This window comes from Arctopsyche grandis, chromosome 7 (assembly GCF_051622035.1).
Source record: "Arctopsyche grandis isolate Sample6627 chromosome 7, ASM5162203v2, whole genome shotgun sequence".
NCBI classification, from domain to species: Eukaryota; Metazoa; Arthropoda; class Insecta; order Trichoptera; family Hydropsychidae; genus Arctopsyche; species Arctopsyche grandis.
Genome location: NC_135361.1, coordinates 32,235,386 through 32,258,402, shown reverse-complemented (window position 1 = coordinate 32,258,402; position 23,017 = coordinate 32,235,386). Strand labels below are relative to the sequence as shown.

General features: G+C 33.7%; 1 protein-coding gene across 1 annotated transcript in view; it reads left to right on the top strand.

Moving 5' to 3' along the window:
- The first annotated feature begins 834 nt into the window (after positions 1-834).
- Positions 835-23,017, top strand: part of Lim1 (LIM homeobox 1) — a 42,847-nt gene continuing 20,664 nt past the window's right edge. Inside the window, exons 1-3 of the mRNA XM_077434242.1 lie at positions 835-847; positions 3,613-3,805; positions 7,214-7,428. Of these exons, the coding sequence (XP_077290368.1) occupies positions 835-847; positions 3,613-3,805; positions 7,214-7,428 (421 nt within the window). The remainder of the gene's footprint in view (positions 848-3,612; positions 3,806-7,213; positions 7,429-23,017) is intronic.

Sequence of the window (23,017 nt, the reverse complement as noted above, 5' to 3'; positions counted from 1 at the left end):
TTGTTTTTTTTTTTCATTTCAATAAATATTTAGTTTAATATAAGTTCATATTTAAATTGTTACCGATAAATATAAAGTAGGTAGAACGAAAATACGAAGTTATAAACGAAATACACACATTAACACATACAATTTTTTACATATAATTTCAATGGCCCTTTCATGGGAACCAATGGATGGGATTTCATGGACGGGTTTCCATAAAAGGGACAAACTTAATGTTTTTTAAAATCGTATGCATACGAAACCTTAAGAACAATTTATGATGTTTTTTTTATCAATTTGCCTTCCTAAAGGTTATTTTTATGTTTTATTAATATATTTTTCTATTTTCGATTGATTAAACAGTATTTATGAATCGATTTACAAAAATGGTCCTTTCATGTTACTTCTCCCCTACATATGTATGTATGTAGGTACATATGTATATTTCAAATGAGATTTAATTTGTAAATAGGATGTATTGATCACTTCGAATTTAAAGATATAAATAACACTGTTCACTACTAATTGATAGTAGTAAGGCCAACGTAAAATATGAATGTAGCTTAAAACATTATAAAAATACGTAGTACCTACATATACATATGTATGATATGTAACCATTTGCTATGATTTATTTTAAAGAAAATTTGTTTTGCTCTTAGAAGTATACAATATGTATGTATGTATGTTACAGTTGAAGTGTATCTTCCAGTTGTAATATATTTTGACTGGGTGGAATATATTCCGTCTCACCTGAGTCAGTTGATTAATACGGCGATTTACATTCCAACTGGTCAAAATATATTACAACTGAAAACACATGTCAACTATAAATTGGTACCAGGCAAGATGGAGAGCTTAGGTTAGACTAGTAAATTACTAAGGTACTCTATAGCTATACGTACCTTTATTCGTAATACCTAGCAAATATTAACGCATTATCGAATTCTAAAGCATTCGTAAAAACATGGAAGCTGTCAAAACTCAACTGTTATATAATATTATAACTGGCGCACATTGTTGAAGGTGTATATGTGCTTGCAGGGCTATTATTTACTAGTTGAATTGTATTCGAATATGAATGAATGAAATATATTACAACTGATGATACACTTCGACGTTAATTTACATACATACACATGATATGTATTCGTTTTGAATCGACACTTTTGAAAATCATTAAATATCGCCGTTTTCTCGTGTTAGTAATTTAACATAAATGATTTTGGTAAATATATCGATTGATCAGTATTTTATATTTAACGGTCGGTAGTTAAGGTAACCTTAAATTTAGCTCCAATTTTTGACGATTAGTTTTGACAATTTGATGTATCTATTAAATACAATATGAAGTTTTATTATACGCATAATGGAATATTTTTTGCTAGCCAAAACAGGCGAGTGATTTTTAAAATGGACATTTTAACGAATCCAATAAAATAATTTATTCAGTGATCAAATTGATAAATCAGCGGACTATTTTTTTTATATTTATAAGGTAGATCAGAAATGTATGCACTTGCTATATTATAGTTTTCCATCTATGTTAATAACATTTTTTTTTCTACCTATTCATATTATTATAAAAATAAATTTTAATGAGTACAATCAACACAGATGATACAAACCGTTTTATACAGTTATTGGAAATATTAAAATGTATACCTACTTGAGTGAGATTACTAGGCATTGTAGAGGTACATTTTACCTACCTAAATAAATCGGAAATAGAATGAAATTTGAAAATATAATTGATGATGATGAATATTTTAATATAATTAGTTGTTGTAGGAGATTTTCTTTCGTACGGATAATTTGAATCGAGTGTTACGTAGGTACTTAGTTATAATATGTACAATAGATATATTATATACATAGGTACACTAGTTGTTTTACCCGGCTTCGCTCAGTGTTTGTTATATAAAAAGCTTTAACAATGGCGAATCTTATAGTAAATATTCATTTGTTTCATAGAAACTTTGATTTGTTTTCGATGTTACCAACCAACATTACATACATACTTACAAAGTCGCTTTCGAAATTACACATACATATATTAGATACACAATACCTATGTATATACATAATTATGGGAGAATATTTTTGGTCTTCTGTAAAATAAATTACACGACAAACGTCAAAACGACATTTAATGTCAAATTAGCATCTCTAAAATATCTCGCACGACAGAATCAGCGTTCGCCCGGAAAATCAAACGTCAAACGGGTTGCCATAACAAAAATAAAATTTGACGTTTCAGTGAAATCATAACCAGTAACTTTGTCACTGGGTAATCGTAATATCTTAGCAGCCACCACTTATTTATTTAAAGGTTAGGTTATGTTAGGGTAGACCTTATTCATTTAAGATTAGGTTGATAGGGTCGGGATTTATTAATGTAACTGGCAACCTATTTGAATCTGTCGTGCGAGCTATTTTAGAGATTTTTATTTACCAGACCGATAAATGGTACCCTGTAATTAGGTCTGGGTCACTGCATCGAAAGTCGAAAGATCGAAAAGAATGTATGCATGGTAAACGGTACTATGTATATATGAATGTATGTATTTATGGTAATACTGGGTCTACGTGACGAGCCAGAATGTTAAATTACAGAAAACACAAATATCGGAAGGCAAAGATCGAAAATCGAAAGATCTTAAGTCAAATGATCAAAAAAAAGGGTGCATGGTAAACGGTACATACTCACTTAATTTGCACGAGCAGGGTACAACAGGAACAAGAGAAACAGACTTTTCCTCCCGTATTCTGCGCGCGCACATTAATGCGGGAGGAAAAGCCTGTTCCTCTTGTTCCTGTTGTATCCTGCTCGCGCAAATTAAGTGAGTATGTACCGTTTACCATGCACCCTTTTTTTATCTTTCGACTTAAGATCTTTCGATTTTCGATCTTTGCCTTTAGATATTTGCGTTTAATTTAACATTCCAGCTGGTCACGGAGACCGGGTAATACTACCCGCTCTTCATATGTATGCATGGTAAACGGACTATTTCACATATTGTCATAAAATCGCGAAAAATCTTGGTTTTTACTAACCTCTTATACGTTTCACATGGTTTTCGTGTAAGCGGTCATTTTTTATATCCCTTATCTCTTATCTGATCGTTTTCATACTTTGCCATATTGCTCATCAATATAAGTTAAGGTATCATCCGCAATTACGATGGTGAAAAAATATCGTATTAGACACGTTTGAAAATACTGCATCATATTACACGGTGACGTTTATCTGTCACATCGGTAGTTTCATTACTTTTCGCCCTGCCATCTCGCTGTCAAATTTTAATTATTTAAACGCCTTTAACTTTTTATTTTTTCACTCTATATTTTTCGACTTTCGATGCAGTGACGGCCACCGCCTGTAATTATGTATATGTATATTAGTTGTAGGGCCATTTAACCATATAACCAATCAGACGGACAACGACACATTTAGTGCTACTTTTGGTCGGTTTATTAGATCCATTCAACACATATTGTTTTTCCTTATTTTTTCATTTGTTATGTGATATTTCTCCATTGATAGATACATATCTAATATGATTTAGTGAAATAGGACACATACATGTGTAATAGAATGTGTTTCTGATGGTTGGTTGGTTGCAGGTCGAGGAGAGTCTGGCGGCGCGGTGATGGCGTGCGCGGGCTGCGATAAGCCCATCCTGGACAAGTTCCTCCTTCATGTCCTGGAGAGGGCGTGGCACGCAGCCTGCGTCAGGTGCGCAGATTGCAGAGCACCCCTCACAGAAAAGTGCTTCTCCAGAGAGGCCAAGCTCTTTTGCAGAGAAGACTTCTTCAGGTACACCTACACCTATGTATCTCCCACACAACCCAATTCCCCTTTTTACTATTTACTCTATCATCGTTCATACATATGTAGGGACATTCATACTCATGACCACTGGGAACACACAAATGTTATAATAATACAAGTGCCTTTACTAATAAATTGCCCGTGTCAATAATATGCGGTAGAGTCTGTTCAAGAAACGAGTGACCTGGGTGACAGTATTAGTGTATATACATGCAGTGGTCATTAGTTTCGCTTCGGAGTTCGACGTATCTTCGCTTTTTCATACACGGTGGTTACAAAGTTCCCAACACATAAGTAATATAAAAAAAATTGTAAGTAAAAGTATAGGTATAATACAGTCATGCATGATGTAGTGGTGCGGCATGTGCGCTCCGGTATTTCCCTCCGCCAAAACCAGATAATGATCCAAAAAAACCCGTCAATTCCGTTTCAAAATTCCAGAAAAATTAATAATTACTGCTTTTAAGATTACCACTACATCACCGCGCTCGATTGTATAGCGTATAATAAATCTATTTTTTTTATAATAAAGTATTTTTATTTGTATTTGTTTTTGTACTTTTTTTATATTACGTAATATATGTAGATATAAATAAATTTAGATAACAAAAACGTTCCTTTCGTTCCATTTTTGAGAAAAACTTTAAAAAATTTATATATATATATATATATATATATATATATATATATATATATATATATATATATATATATATATATATATATATATATATATATTTATATGCGTAACGCATACTTTGCAGTCAACCGGTAGATACGAACACTGTCAACCAGGTCGCTCATTTCTTGAACAGAATCTACGTCTCCATAACTACGCTACAACGCACGGAATATAATCAGGGTCAACACATATTCACTAAATGAAATAAAGTTTTATTTTGATGTAGATTTATTTACAATTTGAGTATATGGTGGTGTTGCACGTTAGTGGCCAATCCGTTTCTTTTCTCACTTGGCGGATTATTTTTATCCACTTTTTTGTATTTGTCTGTCCTTGGGAACTCTTAAATTAACGTGTAATGTTAAGTTTCAACAAAAATATGTATAATATAAAATTAACGATGTTTATATTAATTAAACTTAAATAAGTGGTTTTCGATATTAAATAATTGAGAATTCGGCGCCACCAAGACAAATGTTTTTACATTTATTTAAAAATAATTTTTACATTTGTCTGGTGCCACCCCTGAAATTTTATGTAGAACGCGGGGCGATCGCCATGACACTTTTAAAAACTGTCAAACTACGATGTTAATTGAATAATATGTTACTTAAATGATCAATTTACTTGTAAAAAATGTATCCCTTGTTGTTTATTGTGTGTTTTGTGCAATTTTTAACGATGCACTTGCCCATCTTGCGAGTAATATAAACAAACAGAGAAGTTTTTATCGGACATACGTTGAGCACCACGCATCAAATACGACTGACGTCAAAATTATTTACAAAAGTCTGTGGACATTCCTCACTTGACAACAAATATGACGCCTAAAGCCACTTCTATTATTATAACATTTCTCTGCATATAGCATAATTCTTTGTACATATATATCTAATCTTAACCAATGACAAATTTTGTTTACAACACATCGGCATGCATATATGTATATGTATTTACAATGTATGTCGGCTAATCGTTTGCAGTAACAAATGCAACAATCTGTCGTAATATATAGACCAGAATATTAAGTGCACTCAATTATACATAATATAAATCTTTTATTGACAAAATAATAATTTAATAGTCGGAAAAAAATAAATGACCCAACCGAAGTTGAGGGATTTGGCGTAAGAAAATCGCCTAGCTTCGATTCTATAAAAAGTAAGAAGAGGTATGTAAAAATACCAACAGATTGCTACATATGTACATCTATAGGTACATATTTATAATCTACTTAAGGCTTGAGCAGTTCAATAATATTGACATCCTTTGGATAGCCTATATTAAGAGATTTTATAATACAGTAAAATGTATATAAATAAGACGTTGTCATCTGTAAACTATAGGTATGGTAAATGCATACCAATAATTAATAAGTAAATTAATTTTTCTTTTTAATTGTTATTCGTCAAAACCCCAAAGTCGTGCTTGTACGCAGACCAATAAGTTAGATGTTATGTACACACACATATGTACATATATGTTTATATGTATGTTTAACGTTCCAAAACCTATCGTATGTGGTTGCAAGTTGTTTTATCATCTTATATTGTTTCCCTGGTCAGACCAAATTTTGACATTCTAATACATTGGTACGTTTGACGAGCATCGAGTGATCATATTTTATGTTGTTATTATATAATGTACCTACTACTATTAAGAAGGAGTAAATATGTAAGAATATGCATCTTAGCAATAGCAAGAACAAGGCCCCAACCGTCACGATATAATCGGCGAAACGTCACGAGCTGCCATTTCGCTGCAGAATCATTAATCTGAATACGTATGTACATACTACATACCTATAAATAAAGCATGTACATGGGTACGTATGTATGTTTATGAAACGGCGGCGACTTCACATTGTCTCGTTTTTATTCCCCGTAGCGAATGTGACATCTCACTTTTTTTAAACTCGCCGGGGTCACGCCAACGCCAACTTGCCAATCACACTCTTCTTTTTCTAACAAACTATATTCTAACAAACAATACTAAAGTATTCGTCGTCTCTGCATTGCAGTTTCCTTCGACAGAAGGTCTATACTGTTCTATATCTACTGTAGATGCATACATATGATAGTACGTTCGCATATTCAAATCCGTTTTATCCACTCTGGTTGTGTGCATTGAGTGAATGTATGTTGTTTAATTTATTATCAATAGTGTTAAATTGGAAGAACATTTAGTCATATATATATTAGTTATCGATTTGTTATTGTTATGTCTTAATTAATTTGATTGATCAGCACTCATCCCAATATCCTCATTTATGACCGTTAAGTAGGTGTAACTTGAGAACAGCTAAGGTTGTTAATATACATACATCTATTATATTATACATAGTAGAAAGTTTTAAAGTAAACAAAAATTAAATATATGTATCTATATTTCACTATTTGCAATTTGATTGGTATCAGATTGCAAGCGATCATTAAAACATTTTATTTTTCTCTGTATATGTTTATGTACATATGTATCTATTAGATAGATACGTACATTACATATACATATTGTATATATATGTCATTACTAACATGAAATAAATATACATGATTTGCGTATTTTTGACGTTTTGACGTCAATTGCTTACATTTATTAAAACTATGACACCCGTGCACTTACATAAATAGTTGTGCTCAGTGCAAGTGCTGTATTTATGTGTACCCACAATAATTGTTTGTTCTGAGGGATCGTTATTTGGATATTTTCAGACGATACGGCACGAAATGCAGCGGATGCGGCAACGGAATCTCACCTTCGGACCTGGTGAGGAAAGCCCGGGAAAGGGTTTTCCACCTGAACTGCTTCACGTGTCTCGTCTGTCGGAAGCAACTCAGCACGGGAGAAGAACTATACGTGCTCGACGACAACAAATTCATATGCAAAGTCGACTATTTAGCGGGGAAGGCGCCTCCCATTCAACACTGTGAGTTGCATTCACTTTCCCATCGTCCCTTGCACGTTGCACCCTATACATATAGTATACGTGTACGATAAGTACCTACCCACCTACCCAATATTATATCTTATATTATATATCTATACAGGCTGCGGGGAATGTATTGTTTGTTGAGCAAACAGATCGCTTCCACGCCACGCCACGCTATAACAACTCGGCACAATCGGCCTCTCCGCGAATGCGTGTTACGCTATCATAATAATAAAAACAGGACGCGTATTATTATTGTACACGTACCGAGTGTTTATACAGGGTGGGTCTACACTCCACCCACCCCCACCCGGCCTTCGGGCTATTTTCACTATGTATGTATGTTTACCCTTGACTAGGCCCCGTTCCTCCCGCGCGCAAAAATTAAACGTGTAAAATTTGCGAATTACTCGAGCCGGTTCGATTGTCGGCGTTCGGTTTTTATGGTTTATTGTGTGTTTTTATGTGTGGCGATATTCGTGGAAGCGCACAATGGGTGTCATATGGCAACCTTATGGCGCGGAACGCATCTGACACTTACGCTTAGGGAGATTTATGGCTTTTAAATTTTGCGGTCTGCACTTCTTATTGTGCCACTTATAAGTGCTTTCTTATAATGCCCACCGTTTATTGCACCTTTTAATTTTTATATATGTATATACGTACATATTTCACCCAAAAGTGCAGCTTCGGTCAATATGATTTACTACTATGTACTTATACCTATATGTTGCATTAGGCACGTACATATAAAAAAGCATAGCTAAAACGTTTGATGCTCAGAATAACGAGGGAAGACAGAAGACAAAATACTTGTGGAAAACGGATGAAATGTGGATAAGAAAAGTGCTCAAATGGTATCCAAGACAGTGTAAAATGACCCAAGGAAAGCTATGTAGCAAATGTAGCAGTGACTTGCCGTGAAAAACTCGCACGGGAAGATTTTCACGGCACGCCACTGTTATCTACATAAATCCATATATATGTAAATATTACTTGTATGCATAGGATACATATAGGTGGACAAATACATATAGGTGGATAGTTAGGAAAGTTCAGAACAGAGAGGAATGGAAGCTCTGGATGGTGAGCGTTTGCAAATGTAGATAATGATGACCTATAAAAATAAATGTTGATGTTAGCAAGTATCCAATAAGAATCGGATAACCATTGATACATTGTCATAAATGTAATGTATAACATTTTAGTTTGCAATGAGAAAATTGAACAACAATTAATTTAAAAATGATTGGAATGTCTTGTAGCAGCGAGTGGCAGCCCTGAACGGGGAGGGGAGTAAAAGGTCATTTTAACGACCACATATGTAAAAATATTAAATGCGAAAATTGGAATGGTCTTTTTGAAGCTTGTTATGTGGAATCGAAATCGTCACGCCAATCAGAAAACAATTCCAAACTCCAAATATAAACTAACCCTTTCGGAACGTCACCTTCATAATAAATTATAATATCAACCCATTTCGAATTCAATGAGACTCGGGACGGTAAATATTTTTGTTTTCAAATGCCCACACGTATATAAAACCTACTTCCATGTGTATATCCACTTCACAATCGTGTCATAAAATATGTATATACAGTAAATATTGCTAACACGTGTATAAATATATTACATACACAGACATATTTCATACTTTGGTGTTAGTGACATTCAAATTTGAAATCAAACGTCAAATGCAGATTTTCGCATCATCGGAATATATATACATATGTATGTACATACATATATCGCTGTGTAGGTACATATGTATGTACATAATACATATGTAGCAATATAATGTGATTTTCATATAAACGTTTGAATCGAATTTCAAATATTCCTTCTTACAATCGAATAAATGTAAATTTAATATTCCCATTCGAGTATTAATTCAAAATATCTAACCGAAAAGTACATAGTAATTCAATTTCATTTTTTTAATATACATATGTATAAATAATATAATTTAATACTATGAGAGGGGTGGTTCGAAAATCTATAGTTCTCAAATGAGGCTATTTCTGCTTACGTACGTATGTACATATGTGTATATTACAATATACCTATGTGAGAATCAGGGACGGACTTACCAATAGATATCTACTAATAATTTAATAAATATGCATACACTCCAGTCACTTATAAATAGTGCATACAATTCAAATTTAGTACATTTTACGGTATTTAAGTTATATTTTTTATATACGGGGTGTTATGAAGCTAAGTGCAAGGCTTTAAATGGAGGATAGCTCCTATCATTTAGAACATTTTGACCAATACATAACCTCAGGATAAAGTCTTATGGGTTTTTTTTTTATTTAAGTTTACAGTTACAGTTAATTGCTAATACTGTCCAAATTCAAAGTGGTACCTATATTAGTAAATATATATTTTTTTTCTTATGTTTATTCAATGAAACAAATACAAGCATCTGTATCAATAGAGAAAAAAATATACTAGAGTCACAAGTTTTCGAAAATTTGTCAACTGTAAAAGTAAACTGATTTATTTTTCATATTAAAAAAAAAAACAAATTTACGCTAAAGGGCCAAACCTCTACAAAAACATATCTGCTTATTGCCCTTTCTTTTGAGCCCTTCATCTTACTTCTGTAGTGGCAATTTTGAGTTTTATCTTTTGCTTCATGATTTGAAAAGCTTTTTATATTTTTCTGAATAACCGTATACTATTAATAACTTAGTTAAGACTTGACATTAGGTCTCGCATAATAATCGTGACCAATTTTTCATTTGGATACCCTGAAAATACGATTTTGGTAAACGATCTATTTCGCACGTGGAGATCTCGCACACGACAATCATTGCCGCAAAAATCACTAATACGGATAATCTGTCACTCGAATTCTCGTTAGTTTGTGTGGATGGCTCTCGCTGGGTGGAATTTTGAATGCCAGATATTCCGTGATCGAAATTTTAATGAAATAGTCTACCACTAGTTTGTGTGTTTGTGTGCGTATGTGTGCCTAAAACTTGTTAGATATTCAATAATTATGTCGAAGTATATCCTATAGGTAACTATACTGTAAGTATGAAATATTCAAAGATATGACCGGATGAGTCGAATCAAAAATGCAATAAAGCTGCAGTGCATTTAATATTAATAAAATATGGGAATATAGGCTCTTAGTAAAGTTGAGAATGAATGATGTATGTATGTATGTATGTATGTAGGTGTTATATTGTGCCTAGTATTTTATGTATATGTAAAAAGCGAAGTCCGCCCCTGTGCGAAAACCCGTGCAATGGAGGAGCGGCTGATAAAAACTCATTTGGCGGGGCGACCAATCGCGACGTCCCGTTTCAACCCCCCACCCCTCACCACCACAACCCCTACCACCACCACCTCACTCCCCCATCCCCATCCCCATCCCCATCTCCACCCCGTCCCACAACGCTCTCCTCCACTATTTATTTTCCGGGATGACGGGACTCGGCCGAGTGACGCACGCCTCGTGCAACGCAAAGCCTCCTATTATGTATCAATGTATGTATATATGTATGTACATATATATTGATCTCACCACCACTACACTTTTCACCTTTTCATCAATTATTTTAATTTTATTTACATTTTCCACAAATGGCTGACATTCGTTTCAACCATTCAATCATATGTACATATGTATACACATTTTTCAAGCGAATACACAACTTGTCTGTATGTATGTACTTAATAGATATAAACTAAAATGAGTCGGACGAAATGTAAATAGATAATGATATATTAATTTTCCTTAAATTTTATTGTTTTCATTTTTTAAATCCCGAAGAAAACTCTAATACACAATATTACAATCGCATTTATCGTGATTGTCTGTGAATTTTTTATGTTTTCGATGTCATTTCGGTTTTTGAAAATTATATATTCGTAAAAATATTGTGATCGCAAATTTTGCTTTTAAATACATATAATATATAATATATGTAGAAGTGGGGGACATACGATTTTTTTTTCAAATAATTATGATAGAATTAATAGAGTTATCATGTACATTATATATATATCGTGGTGTGGAGGTTTTGAATGAAAATTTCATAAACTTTTTCACTGAATCTCATGCCAGGCGTCTTCGGTTGATTATATGTAATATTAGTAATTGATATATAATTTTATTTTAATAAATATACATATACCACAGTGTTTTCATAGGTTTCCCCAATATGACACTGTGGCGAGATAATACCTATACATAAATAACACACTTTTTATATAAACATACATACGTACACATAAAAGATATAAAAACACATTTAATTTTATTTAACAAACATTCACATTCTACCCAAAAAATTTACAGACGAAATGAAAAAACTATGTATATATGTATGTACATATATGTACCTACAAGTACAAGTAGGTATTTGTCTATAAATACATACCTCTTAAGTATTTAACGATGATACAAATTTAGTCTAATTAAATGTCGTAGGATTCATAAAACGTTTTATCTACATACATATATGTACATACACGTACAAGTAGGTATATGTCTATAAATAAATACCTCTTAAGTATTTAACGATGATACAAATAAATGTACATATATGTACATATACATACATATGTATATTGTGGGTAAACAATAATTACGATCATTTGCCACTTTTTGATTCAGTTTGGCTGTGGAACTTAAGCGGTTTTAAGTATAGTGAAGGTGCTGCTCAAATTCTTTGAAGATTCAATCGCATAATCGCATCATTTAAAAATAGAATAAAAAGTTTTTCAATAAAATATCGCATATGCTATGTGGTATTATGGTAAATGTGGTATTATTATGGGCGTCCAATCGTGTGCTTTATAAATAAACGTGTGACGACACTCCAGACGATGTGTTGACGTTTTCGATTCACTTAAAAATATCACATTATATTGTAGAAATTATCTACATATGAAAGACATTTTTTAGGGGAATGTTTGCTTTTGAAAATGCATAATTTATTATTCATGAAAACATAATATTATACTCCTCGAATCGTGTATTAGCATATCGTCGATTGATATCGCCACGAATTCATTACGCGTTACACTTCCATTCCATCCATTTTTCATTCAGAAAACGATTCTACTTTTTCTTTGAAGATAATAAATTTGCAATACACATATGAATGTAAGTAACATTTAAGCATGTGAGTGTAATTCTTCCAACCGTGCGAAAGAAATGACTTTAAATGAATACAAAAAACGAAACAATTTAATTTGTTTAACGGTCAACCGATACAAATTTTTTATTGCTTTTTTTATAAACTAAAAAATCACCTGCGAATGAGTCAAGTTGTAATTACATACATACATACATATATCGCTTCTGTTATGACAAACGTCTCAATAATTCACGAATGTGCTTTGAGGGTAGTTGGTGCGAATTTTTAGTATACTATGTATGTACCTAGTTAAAATATTTTGATACGCGAAAATCGTGTTCCACGACTGACCAACCGTCCGATGGGATGTCGAAACTCGGGAAAAAATGTTCTCTGTAAGTTTACGACGGCCTTGTGCCGATATGCGAATTGTTTATGCATGTGTGTGTAGTTTAATATTCAATTTGGTTAATGGAGCGTTAATATTGAACGTGTAAGTTGGTGAACTTTTCAACATAGAATATTAAATATAACTCTGGTACTTATGAACGTATGTATGTACCAACAATTTATATATTTGTATCTTATTAATTAGTGTAAAAACAATTTAGTATTCTGCCATGTCTATGTACATATCATGTACATGCGACAAACCCTGCAGGGGTTTTGCTTTCTTTTTCAACTCATTACGATGCGTGTAACGATTTGGTTTATAAAAAGTCCGAATACATCAATACATCAAACACAGATATTATTGAACGTTAGTTGTGCGAAAAATACAGAAAATATTGAGGTTTTTTATTTTATTTTATTTTTATTATAAATGTTGTAAGTACTAAAGTACTTATCTCGAATTTTATATTGAAAACAGTTATTGTAGTTTTTATAGTAGGTATGTATCGCCGCGCCGTAATTAAATTTCAGCAATAAAATTCGACTTATCGTCTCATGTAGACGTGCCTATTCATACATACATACATGTATGTACATATATGCATGATGAAATTCGCATATATAATATAATATTATATTTTCCGCTGTGCATTTTTCAATAATGTCTTCGAGTGTTTTGATTTTGAAATGGAGAAGGTCGAAACAATTAATGTTTGATAAATAGGTACTACCGTGAGCGTGTCGAATTCGCGGGATTCACTTTGATAGCGTTTAATGAGCCTTAAAATTTGTTAATTAAAAAGGGGAATATTTTTCGAATAAACTACACATATCTGTACGTATTTTATACCGTGTGTGTGTTTTAGATGATATATTGCGTTTGTATTTTAAATGGATATAACGATTTTCATTGAAAATTTTCCACGCAAGACGGTTTCCATTTCCGTCGAGCTTTTCGCGGTGAGCTTTCTTACTGCAAAAAACAACAGAAAATAAATTTGCGTTTCACGTATTTTCTCCTCAACTTTTATTTCGTCTTCGCTTTGATATATATATTTTTTTTACTTTACTTCCCTTTTCCTGTTTGCTTAACGCTTTTCGCCGTTTGGGTTTTACGTTCAGGCGAAGAGCGCTTTTCGCGGAGCTTTCATCAAAATGAAATAAACGCTTTCATAATAAAAACTTACATCAATTTTTTTCATTTAAGTTTTCATATATACTGCAGATTATATAATAACAAAATATAAACGTTTTAATATTCGTACTTGGCTTATATTAATTATTTCTTATTAAATATTGATTACAATATTCAATGTTCGTTTAACGCTTCATTTTTCCACACTACACACCTAGATATCATTTTTGTGATTTTTCAGATTAGTCACTACATACGTACATTCATTCATAGTTGTATTATCTAATTTGAAGACTCGGAAATATGATCATATTCAATAGTAATTTTATTTATAGCTACTATGGCTTCTGCCGAATAATTTTACAGAAGTATTATATTTTTTAAAAGATAATTATAAAATTTTACTCAATTTATCGGGGGAAATTTAAGTTAGTGTGTATATTTTTACTTCAATGGGAACAAGATGGCCGCCAGTACATATGTACATATGTACATACTTACATACTAACTCGTATAGATACATGATTTGGAAACGAGACGAAAAAATAAATTTTCAATTATTGGTAAGATGATTTACGCGCGCGAGCCATTCATTGATTGTCATTAATTTTGGTATAAATTAACGTTCCAATAGTAAAATGCGGCGCTTTTCTCTCGATTCGCCACGCTGTGGTACAGTGGCTGAGCTCTAGCTCTGGCTATGGCTCTGACATTACATTCGATAGAAAAAATGTATCATTATTTATGCGCGTGTGTGATTGATGATGGTCAAATTTATGTTCGGAAGTTATTATACGCGTTGTCGAACCACGCTCATTGAATTGTTTTACCATCATTTTCGGTCATTACAAATGAATGATGGAGATCCCTCTCTTTCTTACATCTATTCAAATACATGTGTACCTACGTACGTAAATAAGTACAAACCTCCCTTGTTTTTTTAACTTTGACATCGGTTTTAAGTAATCGGCACACTACTTAACACAATTTTGATAGTTAAAACATGCAAGTAAACGCAATGAACAAGATGCATAGGCACCCAAGTATGTACATGAAAATGCGTTGCGCATCTCTAATGTAACCACCCATTCTCCTCTCGGTGAAAAAGCAATGATTGATGATGATGAGGGCAAAGCGACCGTTTTTTCAGTGTAATTCATTATTTTCATACGAGTATGGCTAATTGATGTCGGACATCCGAACAGTTTGCGATACGCGAATGGCGTAATTCGAGATTCGCTTCGTTTATCGCGTGTTTTCTAGTCTAGTATGGGCATAAATAAAAATTTAATGTTATCAATATTTCGTGTCGGCCCCTTGAACGTAATTTATGAAGTGGATTGACGATCAGTCACGCAGCACGTAAGAAGTGGAGGTGGAAGTACATTGTAGAGGCAGGGGCTGGAGTTGGGGCTTTGACTCGGACATGGCGAAGGCCCCATTCAACGTTCACACGGGGGCCTCGAGGGGGCCAAAGCCCAATTAGTCTAAACCCCTGCGGCGAGACTCGAGGGCAAGAATCGCAACAGCCTTTCTTGCTGCTCTTGCTCTTGCTCTTGCTCATACTCGTGTGCTCGTGCTCGGCCACATTCATTCATTACTAATGCTAATCATATTGTATGTACCTACCTACTTACTATCTACCTCTCTTTTTTGCTCTACCTTTTTTTCTTTTTGTTTGTGCGTACTTCTAGTCGTAGGTATACTTCTACAATTTTCTACGAACCTGATTTTTATTATAATTAATTACTGCGATCGATTCTAAGCTTTTATATGAATTTAACTTGTCTGTTTTAAATTCAAACATTTTTCTCTAACTATACTAAAATTGAACAGCTAATAAAGTTGCACAATGAAATGCGAGAAACTGTCATCGAAGCAGTTCCAGTATCAGTAGCCGATGACGGTTTCTTGCTTCCTGTCATGTCATGTCAGTAGCGTCACTTTGAAAGTAGCTTAGCTCGATTAAAATTTCAACATAAATTAAAAATGAACCACGTATTTATGTATGTATATATTATATATGGCACATATGTAGATACATGGAGGTATACAAGTCTAGTGGTTTTATCTCTCGATGGCGTATTCTATGACATTATTCGCACTAGTCTAGCCTCGGGCTTTTTCTTTCCTCAAAAAAAGTCTCTAAAAAATATTCGAATATTCGAATACTTTTTATACGAACTTATCTTTTTATTTTCAATCTACAGCACATTTAGTTCTATTTGATGTTCCGGATAATGGTTCTCTTAAAACTTTAATGATATCTTCAACTTCTTAAAACTACAAATAAATAATTTAAAGCTATTATTCGATATTCGAATATATTCCAATATATTCGAATATTTGGGATCCCTAGTACATACATACATTATAGATTTTTACAACTATTGATCACAAATACAGTTTCAATGTACACGTATTTGCTTTCATAAACATTTAAATTTTATCGCTAGAATTTATAAAATGTGTACGAAATAATATGAAGCGATTCCGGATTAAATAAAGGATTCATCAATATAAAGGCCACAGTGTCATATTGTGGTGACCTGTGAAGACACTGTGGTAGACTTGTGTATTCAAAATAAATAAATAAATTTATAAATAAAATGGGAGATGACTTGAAGATACGCAAATATGTATAGCTAATGTATGTATGTATATATGTATATCCCTATAAGAAGATCTGAAAATGGTATTATAAATTAGCATATGGAGTAAAAATGAAGGCTTGATGTGTTTTAATGTGCACAACGTGAGAATCGTATAATGTGGGTAGAGTTGCAACGTAAATGGATCACTCGCGAGTGGAGAGAGTCAAGGTAAGGGAAGGTAAGAAAAGGGTTAGTTGGGCAGGCAGGCAGTGTTTCCACGAGTGTGGTGCGCGTGATTAATGCGGTGTTAGTCGCGTTGGCAGCCGCCGAACATTTTGTATGGCCGGCGGGGGGCATCGCAAATGATGAATACATTATTGCAGACGAACTGGGGTCAACGGGACCCAAAACCCTTGGGAATCTCTCTTAACTGCCACTATTTCATTTTATTGTTGTTCCACGTCTTTTAATTTGCTTAGACCAACGACCGACGACCTGCAAATTCTGTATTTTCACGAATTTGCGATGTTACCAGGTTCATTGCAAAGCTTTGCGACCAATCGAACACTGGAATGAAAAATCAAATCGTAGCTATACGTAACCCCACTAGAAAAATGTGATGAATAGTTCACCGACAAATCACTATGTGATGTCATTAAAATATCAATTTTAATCCAACGGTATGAGTTTTCTCCGAATAATATTTAAATTCCTGTCTAAATATTTATTTATTTATTTACATGTAAAAACCCATTTAAGCGAATTACATAATAAAAACATATAATGAAATCTTATAGTATAAAATTAACAATAAAAGAAAAAAGGAAATCCGTCAAGATAGTAAAAATTAATATTCTGAATGGATCCTATAAACCGACCAAAAGTAACATTACAAAATATGTCAACGTCCGTCTGATTAGCTAAATGGTTAAAAAGCCCTATGGCTGAGCATATACATATAGGAGTATTTAAAAAAATGTTAGTTTTCGCTATAATTGGCGAAAACAGAACACGTTTGCGTATTCTAAAATAATGTTCTGGTGTATATATGAATTTTGACATTGAATTTCACATCAATTTACATATTTGTGGAAAATTTAGTTTTTGACAATTGTTGATCAACTAGAAAGCTGTAAAATTTTCCTCTTTATAGATAGACTAGTGGTTTTACCCGGCTCCGCTCGGCATTTGTAATATTAACCGCTTAAACAATAGTAAACATTTTATTAAATTTATTTGAATAGTTTTATTTTATATAAATTTATTTGAAAACTCATTTGTTTTTTTTATTAAATTGACTGTCACGAAAAAACAAACATATATAGTAAGTCTCTTTCGAAATTATATGTATACCAGAATCCGGCGGCTGCGCCCCCAGGGCCCTTAGGGCTTTGCCCCGGGGAACTTCGAATCCTTTGCATCGAAAAAAATTGAATCGGCGCCTATGAATCGAAAAAAAAATAAATCAATTTGTCGTCTACGAACGAAGGTTACATATATATGTATATGCAAAGTCTCTTTCCAAATTATATATTAGATTATGGTCGATAAAACGATGGATTGAATAAAAAATGGATTGGATTTACGTGGCTTACGGGGAGTAATAGTCAAGGAGTTATCCTTCGTCGTCTCACAATAAGTCATCGTCCCTTCTAACCGATCGTAAAACTACTCAATTTATCATTCGTTCATATTTGGATGTAAGCATCCGACATAATCAATACGTTGCACCGCTTCTGGTTTCAATCGATCGGAAAAAATTGATATATGATCGGCGTTTATTGAGCAAACAGCCTACAAATTAGTTTTGTGAAATACATTTAATATTGTATGTACATATGTATGTACGTATAAGACGGTGTGGATGAGATGAATAGAAGAAGGAATAAATGATTAGAGCGATATTCGCAGGTGGGCGAGTGATACCGGAACGAAACGGAACGGAACGGAACGTTCACGGTTTTTCGTTTTAGACGCGGTGACCTGGCGTTTTTACGCTCACTGGTTCGAATCCCGACTGCGACATTACGTCGAAAAACAGCCCCACTCTGTTTAGAAAATCATTCTTACAAACAAAAAAATAAATAAAATCATTGCAAACACGAGCGACCGACCGACCGACCGATCAACGAATACGCCAACGATTCAGATGCGACTAATGAATTGGAAAACGCATTAAACCAAAACCATTTTCATTCTGCAATAAGTTAACCTGCATTATGTGTGCGTACATACAACTACCTACCTACCTACTACATATGTATGTGTATGTATGTAGTATGTAGACCTGGTTTGCGGGAACTTGAGATTTTTTTTCTGTAACGCTGTACATATGTACATACATAAGTGTGAGTTGTTGGTAAGACACTTACCTGTCCACGAACGAATTTTCATTAAAAAACACAAAATCCAATGTGGATAATTATGTTTGTATGTATTTGTTATTTTAGAAAACAAAAAAAATTTTTTTTTTAAATACGATTGTGAAATTTTTTGAAATATTTGGCCGTTTTGGATTTTACGGAAGTTAAATTTTCCAAAATGCCCAATCTGATGGCGCTCCATTAATTCGTAATCTGTAAAAATGCCCAAATAATCTAAAGTTTGTAATTATCGAAATTACGAGTTATTAAAACAATTGAAACATTACGATTTACATATACATAAATAAACATCAAATAAACAGAAAATGTTAAATGGAATGCCTTGCATCTACAGCCAGCATCAATACATACATATGTATATATGTAGGTAAAAACCAGACGTAAATACAAAAAATCCCTGAAAGGCCCAAATGGAAGAGAGCAGATCAAAATTCCACTCATACATCAATACAATTATAAAAATAATGATTAGCGCAAGCTACCAGACATATATGTAGATAAAACAATCTCCTATAAACTACGCTTACTGAGGTGGAAAATATCACATTAAGCAACAATTTCATTGAGAAGTCGGATAGCTCTTAGGACAGGAGCCATCCGATAAAAAACTGTGCGGGCAGGAGTTGCAACCATCAAATGATGAATACATAAAGTTCCAACTATTCCATCAACGACGGGCATGACGTATTACCACATAGAAGTTGGAGAACTGAAGGAATTAATGAGAAGTTTCTTCGAAGTACATGGGAATTGTAACCAAGTATGTCCAAAAGGAAAGGATAGGGCTAAAAATATGTGTAATACCCAAACGAATGAATGCTTTTTGCACTTTCTCAATCACTAGAAAGTAATTTGCTTCATGCGGATTCCACACAATCGCATTGTACTCTAGCTTGCACCTCACAAGCGAGAACACAAAGGGTTGAAACTTATTTTGATTAAACCGAACCAGTTGCCAGTTGCTCCGTCGTCCATTTAAATATGCAAATTAGTAATTAGATTGATTAGCGAACCCTACAAATGTTCCCTAGATATTTTTCTTAGTTAATTTGACATGAGAAAATACATGATATGTATGTATGTACATATGTAGTCGTGTAAGTTGATATTGTGGCAAAATGACGAGGATGTTTATAGATAGATGTGTGAGAATAATTAAAACGGTCGGTCGGGCTGTAGGTGTGATTAAAGATTGATAGTGTTTTTGTGAGGGCAGTCACACAATGGGGTCGCCATGTTGGCGTCATGGCGTGTGCGACCTTCACGCCTCGTTCCTCCGGCTCCTTCTTCACTTCTTCTACTCTTCTCTTCTCCTCTTCTTCTCCTCTTCTTCTACTCTTCTCCTCTTCTTATTTCGATCGCAGCGGGGCGCCTGCCCGAAACTGCACTCATCTTTTGTCCGTCACTCGTCAACTGCTCGAATAGCTAACCAACTCTGACCACACCAAACAACAAAATAAATAAATAAAACCTGGCTTTCTATCAATGTTTCAACACCACGTCATTTGCGTCAGCCTCTTTTAATTGATCCCGCTATTTAAATCAATGTACATTCATTCCCACACCGAACATTGTCAACCGTGACGTGCTCAATTCAAAATAATCAACAAATTCTGATTACCACTTCATGTGGTGAAAAAAAAAAGAAAAAAAGTTAAATAATGAGTTTGTGTTTCGACACCCGTTCTACGTGATACGAGGGAGTGAGAATTCCGAATCAAAATTAGAAATTGGAATTATCTCAGCTGTCATGACGGTTTGATCGAACCGCGTTTGACAATCACTCTGTTGGTACATAATGGACTCTCACTCGGCACCTTTGCCGTTCTGAAAACAGTTCTTTGTGTCCACCGATCGTGTTCATACATAGGTACGCCGTTTTTTTTTTGTTTTTTTTTTTTTTGCTTTGTTGTTGTATGTACGTATAAAAAAATAAAATAAAATAAAATGGAGTAGCCGGGTCGAGAGGGCTGGACCGACTGCCAGACGGTGAGTTTGCTGTTTTTCCGGTCGCCTATGACGCTTTGTTGTCGGCCTCTACATCTACACGCCTACAGACTTTATAAACTGTTATTCTCATATTATATTATATTATGTAACTATATATATACATACATATAATACGTATTAACTTATTTCGAATTCAAATTTTGAGCTTTTCGCATGTTTGATCGACAGAAAACTAAAATATGTACATATGTATGTGAAATTTAATTACAAATATTCTATAAATAGTGTGTGGCAACTTTTTAAACGCATTATATATATAAACATTTTTAAACGTTTCAATTATGTACTACCTTTTTTGTATTTACAAGAAATGGAACATCAAACTAGTCGTTAGTCGATATTATAAGGTAGATTCAATATTACGACCGCACGTACATACATATATAGTGGATCACTTATGGTTATGACTTTCAAAATCTGTCAAAAGTCTGGGCTACAATTGCTCTTATCGAATTATTTTCGGGGAGTGGAATGTCGAACCAATATTACGGCATATGAAATAATACTAATAGAAAGCTTTTTTATCATAATTATTTTATTTGATGCGTTTCAGAGTTCCTGAATTTTTTGTTTTGTCAATTAATTTAGATCATTCTAATTCTTCAATGCGTAGTAATTTCACCGTAGAATTTCCCAGTAGGGATGCGCCTTGATCCTAAATATATTCTTGTCGATACCCTCATTCCTGAGGATCGCGACCTCTATTGGTCTTCCAATGAGGAGTGTGGACGATCTAGAAAATCTCTCTACAACACCCTCAGCACTAAGTTATAGCCACGTATATCTGCGGAATTTTGAAATTAGCGCGATCTCTTTTGATTTGGCCAAAACACTTCAATAGTTGGGTCACGGATATCACCAATATATTACTTATTTAATCTATTAGTGAATTGAAAACGTATGTGAGAGAGTATAAACGCTTGTAATATTAAATTTATATTATATGAGAGTGAATAAAGTAACTGTTGTAACTGTTTAGCCTGTGAGTTGTGAAGGGTTAGTAGAAAGACGTCATCGGTTCAATCTGACACAAGATTCCCATATAATTTTTAACGAGTTCCTTAATGATCGAACTCCTCTAGCTTCATGTCGCAGTCATTAACTTACTTCAATGTAAACTAACCCCCGTATTTCGGTAAGATCTAAGCAACCAAAAAGTGGAAGTGATTCAAAATCGTATCACAATTTTTTGACGGGCAGGAATGTCACTGAATTAACGGAGTGTAGGTAATAAAAAAAGCTTGTAAAAATATCCTAATAGATTTGCAATCAAACCATGACGGACTCTCTAAATCGTCTATTGTGGTAGTGTTTCAGGATTGAATAAATGATAATACCTACATAAATATTAAAAAATATCGGTTTTATACGCGTTCCAATGATTCAAACTATCAATAAGATCAATCATGACCACGAACCTGAAGTTGGCAATTCGGGGTTTGTGATCCGAAAAAAAAAACTAAACATTTGTTTTTATCCGCTTTGCATTGGTGTTTCGATACGTGGAAAAAACAGTGGAAACGTGGCTGAAAAAGGCCTAGTAATAGTTTCACGTATTCATATATACATATATATTTATATGTATATATTTAATATTTTTTTTGGTTGAGTATGAACACAATGGCTGTCCCGATCGGAGATTGTTTTCTTTGTGCGGGCAAACCACCGAAAGCACTTCTCTGATGTGGTTCATGTGTCAGCGTTTCGGCGACCATCTTCAACACAGTGGCCGCGACGCCATCTTGATGACTTTTTACTTTTTGGTTTTTTGTTTTTTTGTTTTTTGTGTTTTGTGTTTTGTGTAGACAAGATGAGATGCGTTTTGACCAATAGAAACGCCTAGGGTGACCCGCCCTTTGTCCCCCGACGTTCCACTGATTTTCACACGGATCAAATGAATAAGCGAATAATAATAATGAGAACTTTCGAATAATATACATACATGTGTAATATTGAAATGAAATATTG